The sequence below is a fragment of the Beta vulgaris genome, chromosome 3 (assembly GCF_026745355.1).
Source record: "Beta vulgaris subsp. vulgaris cultivar EL10 chromosome 3, EL10.2, whole genome shotgun sequence".
Taxonomy (NCBI): Eukaryota; Viridiplantae; Streptophyta; class Magnoliopsida; order Caryophyllales; family Amaranthaceae; genus Beta; species Beta vulgaris.
The window spans coordinates 22842163-22847398 of record NC_079204.1 but is presented as its reverse complement, the minus strand read 5'-3'; the positions used below and the strand labels follow the sequence as shown (position 1 = coordinate 22847398).

Below are 5236 nucleotides of genomic sequence, written 5' to 3'. Positions count from 1 at the left end.
ACATGCTTCCAAGCAATAACTAACACGGAGATAAAAAGTGATGAACCAAACATATATTGCCAGAAAAACAGCATAAATATAACAGAAAACCAATTTTTCCAGAACGAATGACAGAAAAGGAAGCTAAGCAACAAGATGCTACACTCTACCTTATATTGGCTTGCTTAAGAAACGTGGTCCTCAAGTTCATTTAATCATTTATCTTTCTCTTTATTATGAGGGCCATAAGTATATATCTATTAATAAATATCTCAATTTTATAGATGTCAACTAACTTAACTAGTTAAAGTTTTAGAAGGTGATGTCCAAAACCTGAAATTGAATCTCGTCTATATTATTTACCCTTGTGAATGTCTTCACTCCAAGGAAAAAGAAATATCTCAATTCTTATTAGAGAAAGGAAATTCACGACGGTATATTTAGCTGAAATGCCACCTGATTTACAACCTTGGTAGTTGGTACATCTCCAAGATGAACGAGAAATATGTCCTTTATATATAACCAACCCACTTGTCGTTCTTTCAATGTTTCTTCGTCGAAATTCAAGCACCCATCAAAACAATAACCTTCAGAAACTCAAAACATAATTGACAAAAATCAAAACCCAACTGTATTTTACTGTACCAGAAACTAAACTTCATTAAAAGACATGGATCATGCTAGTCCTCAGGCAGGTGATAGCAGTCTACATTTGCAAATATCTGACCTGAAGAGGCTCAGTGATGCTTTATCTCCTCATGAAAGCGCCACCATCTTTGAACCCGAAAACAGCAAACGCAGTGCTGATGCTTCTGCTGCACGTCGATCAGTCGGGCCACCAGTTCCTGCACCTGAGAAGAAACTAACCCTGTTTGCCCTTCGCCTCGCAATCCTTGAGAAGGCAGCTACTGGATTAGGAACTCTAGGCTTCATCTGGGCAACTGTGGTTCTTCTTGGTGGGTTTGCAATAACGTTAGACAAAACAGATTTTTGGGTCATATCAATCATACTTCTGATTGAAAGTTCAAGGATTTTCAGTAGAAGTCATGAACTTGAGTGGCAACGCCAGTCCACTTGGACTTTGACAGATGCCGGGATCACCAGTTTTCGGCTTCTGAAGATAAATTCGAGTAAATTTTGGAACGTTCTGATGTCCATGTTCAGAAAACCGGGTCCAAATGGTAGAAATATAAATGCTAGCAGCGAAGAAAGACAGAAAAAATGGGACAAAAAACATCTTCCAACTCGAAGATGGGCGAGTTCAGATGTGCCTATCTTACCCTATTTTTCTTGGTTTTTTCTGTCAAGAAACATAAGCAAGATTCTTCAATGTCTTCAGATTTTAGCTGCAATGGCGTGTGTAGCTCTTTCATTAATTAAGCTCATACGACGTGACTTTGGTGAGATAGCAAAAGGTGATTCTGACAAAAGGAACAGAAAAAGTGCTTTAATCATCTTTTATGGGTTAGCCTTGGCTGAAGCCTCATTGTTTTTACTAGAGAAAGTTTACTGGGAATTGAAGGTAATCTATGGTAAAATATTGGAAAAAGTGAGTGAAGAATGCGAATTTGGACCTTGGGGTATTACTTCAGTTAGGAGATTTTTTTATGATGCTTACTCAAGATGTGTAGATGGAAGTGTTTTTGATGGGTTGAAGATGGATATGGTGTCTTATTCCATGGAACTTCTAGCTTCAAATTCACCAGACGAACAGCTTATGGGTGCTCGGATTCTTCGAAGTTTTGCAGCGAGTAAGCGATTTTCTGATGATACTCTACAGAAAATTGGAACAACTTTTTCAGCAGTTGAAAGATTAGTAGAGATGTTGAATTGGAAAGACCCAGAAGAAGAGGAAATCAGACAATCAGCAGCAGAGATTTTATCAAGATTAGCAGGGAAGAAACAGAATTCACTTCGAGTTGCAGGAATTCCCGGTTCTCTGGAATCAATTTCATCTCTTCTTTATGTAGAGAAAACATCCGATTCATCAGTTGATGAGATTTGTCAGAATAATATCGTTGCTGATCATGAGCATTATGGGTTCTGGACATTCAATCATCTTGGACTAAGTCTTCTGAAGAAGCTCGCTCGTGACCATGATAACTGTGGAAAGATAGGGAACACAAGAGGTCTCCTGCCAAAAATCATAGAATTCACATGTGCACGAGAGAAGTTACTGAAGGATGATAATGTCGCAACATCACAGATTAAATCAGTTAAAAAATCCCTGCAAGTTATAAAAATGCTAGCGAGCACGACAGGTAGCACAGGAAAACAACTTCGTAAAGAGATATCAGAGATTGTTTTCACATTCAGCAATATCAGAGATATATTAAGGCACGGAGAGAAACACCCGAATCTGCAGAAGCTTGGGATTGAGATACTGACTAGTTTAGCAATGGAAGATGACGCGACAGAGAGAATTGGAGGTACAGGTGGAATTATTAAAGAGTTGCTGAATATCTTTTTCAGAGAAGATATGCCATCAGATCAAGTTCATGTTAGAACTGCAGTTGGCGAAGCATTAGTCATGCTTGCATTGGAGAGCAAGCAGAACTGTCACTGTATCTTGAAACTAGGAGGAATAGAGAAGCTTGTGAAAGCATTAGAAGATCCACAAGTTCGAATTATTGCTGCAAGGATATTGACAAATTTGTGCACTTATAGTGCAGAGGATCGCTTCATGGAGCTAAGGGGAGTTGCTGCAGCAGGACCCATGGTAAGCTCTGTAGATTCATGAGAGATTATGCTAAGATTGTTTGATTTGTGCATGTTTTTTTTATCATTTTGATTTTCAGTTTCTTTTTTTTTTAGAAACAAAAAACAGAAGTACAAAAACCAAAAAAAGTAATTTCTAATTTAGTAGTTTCCAAAATGAGTACGATCAGTATCACCGATGACTAATCTTAAGTATGATATGGCCTTAAAAATGTTCGGACCAAATAATTACTTTAGAGTTTTCATTGATAATGGATTCTCTTTTTGTAATGCAGGTTCTTAAGGGAATCATTTCAGATGAAGACAAACTACAAGAAGTAACAGTTGGATTAGCAGCAAGAGCTTTCAAGTTCATCACTTACGCCGAATCGAGTACCATGTTCGAACAAGCTGGAATTGAAGAAAGTCAGATAGCAAATGTGCTAGTACAGATTCTGAGGAAACATATATACCCACCTGCTAAATTTCCTAGGATACGCAGGTTTACCATTGAACTTGCAATTTGGATGATGAAAGACAAGGAAAGTAACGTTCGAATTTTCAAAAATCTAGGACTACAAAATCTGCTGGAGAATGTTTTGGAAACAACCTCAGAGCTTGAGAGCTTTAACATATTTTCAGGTACAGTGGGGTTAAGCAGGTTCAAGACATCAATGCACTCATTGGTTGGATATGCACATAATTTACTCAAATAAGTGAAAGCAGGGGATTACAGTTTTTTTTTTTTCCTTTCTATTTATGTATATATTTTTATTGGATGCTCAAAATATTTATGCATTTCTTTTCGTTTAGTCTTGGAAATAAATAGGATAATTAAGTTCCCCTTTTCGTGAGTAATAATAATGACAGATGTACAAAGATATAATTCATTTTACTTATTTATTTATACACTTTGCGTTGCAAATTGCAATATTGAGTGCAAATTATTACATTATCTTGAACAGAGGCTTTGAATAATTGAATTGGGTTACTAAACAACGTCCTAGAATTTCCTAGTAATAAATACGGTATTTTTATAACGTATTTATACATTTGCATTTTTTTCTCTCTCCTCCTTTGATTCACTTCCCTAACCCCTCCTCCTTCAATTTAAAAAGTTCCCACCACACCACCACCACCACCTTCTTCGTGGCAGCACCAACACCACCACCTTCTCCACGGCAGCACCACCACCGTACCCGACACACCACCACGACACCACCCGCCCTTCTTCTCTCCTGTTTTTTCTTCATCTTTTTTGATTTTTTTTTAAAAAAAGGGAGGCGTCCACCATGGACGCCCCACCACCGGTGGAGGCGCCCATGGTGGACGCCTCCTTTTTTTTGAATTTTTTAAAAATTTTAAGGGAGGCATCCACCATGGACACCCCACCACCGGTGGAGGCGTCCATGGCAGGCGCTCCACCATGTGGTGAGGCGCCTGCCATGGGCACCTCCACTGGTGGTGGGGCGTCCATGGTGGATGCCTCGCTTAATTTTTAAAAAAATACAATTCACTGTAAATGAAAAAAAAACAGAGAGGGGTTGATGGTCGGGCTGCGACGGTGGTAGTGTGTCGGGGGTAGCACTGTGGTGGTGGTGCAGTGGTGGTGCGGCGATGGTGGTGCGGCGGTGATTGTGCGGCGGCACCGTTGTCTAGTGGTGAGTAAGAGAAGATGGGAGGGAATGTCAATGAAGAAGGGGAGAAAATCTGAAAATGAAAAAATATTAGGGAAGTGAGTCAAGGGAAAAGAGGGAAAGAAATGCAAGTACCGTATTTAATGCGTTACTAGGAAATTCTAGGGCATTGTTTAACAAGCCCTAATTGAATATATATATGTTGAACAACTTGTAAAAACATTGCCCTCAAACAAAAACAAATTTGTAAGAACTTAGTACATGTAATGATGTAAAGGGTGTTAGACTGTTCCCAGTTTGGTTTGGATCACACCCCAAACCAAACTGTAAATTAATAATCTCGGATTTTGCTAAATCAAATTGCATTAATTTACGAGTCACTAATCCAAACCACGTAAAAATTGTTGGGTGTAATTTGGTTTGCGATTTGGCCATATTGTTTCAATTTTTTATTTTATACTTTCTTGATTATGAAATAAGTATATTATTTATAATTTTCGAAAGTTCTAAGATAAACTAAACATTATTTTTATTGCATTGACTTCTCTCTATCTTGTTCAGGATGATTTCCTTATGTTTGGTTAGTATGCTCTCTAGGTTGTAATTCAGTTTTATATATTATTGGAAGTTTTTCTAATGTCAAAAAAAAAAGACTTCTCTCTATCTCTTTTTTCGTCATATGAGTCCCAATTTTTATTTCTCTCTATCTCTTTATTGATCATGAGTCTCTCTTTTCATTTCTCTCTATCTCTCTCCTCTTCATACTCTTGTACCTCCCACATGTTGCATTTATTTTATAACGAAACCAGGATGTAGTAGTTTTATTCGATGAAGCGTAATGTGAATAATATAAACAAATAAGTCTCTTATCACAAATAATTTTTTGTATTTTTTTTTTTGAAATAGTTTGTTAGATACTAAAA

At 37.6% G+C, this 5236-nt stretch overlaps 1 protein-coding gene across 1 annotated transcript; it reads left to right on the top strand.

The window, feature by feature from the left end:
- The first annotated feature begins 281 nt into the window (after window positions 1-281).
- LOC104907982 (hypothetical protein) lies at window positions 282-3607 on the top strand. Its single transcript, XM_010697014.4, has 2 exons — window positions 282-2698; window positions 2973-3607. Exons 1-2 carry the CDS (start codon window positions 650-652, stop codon window positions 3390-3392), a joined length of 2469 nt encoding a protein of 822 aa, XP_010695316.1. The 5' UTR covers window positions 282-649; the 3' UTR covers window positions 3393-3607.
- The last annotated feature ends 1629 nt before the right edge of the window (window positions 3608-5236 follow it).

Excerpts from the sequence above, each read along its gene's own strand:
- LOC104907982 (XM_010697014.4), top strand. The coding sequence starts at position 650 with ATGGATCATGCTAGTCCTCAGGCAGGTGATAGCAGTCTACATTTGCAA. Across the intron at positions 2,699-2,972 it reads TTGCTGCAGCAGGACCCATG|GTTCTTAAGGGAATCATTTC; the intron begins GTAAGCTCTGTA and ends TTTGTAATGCAG.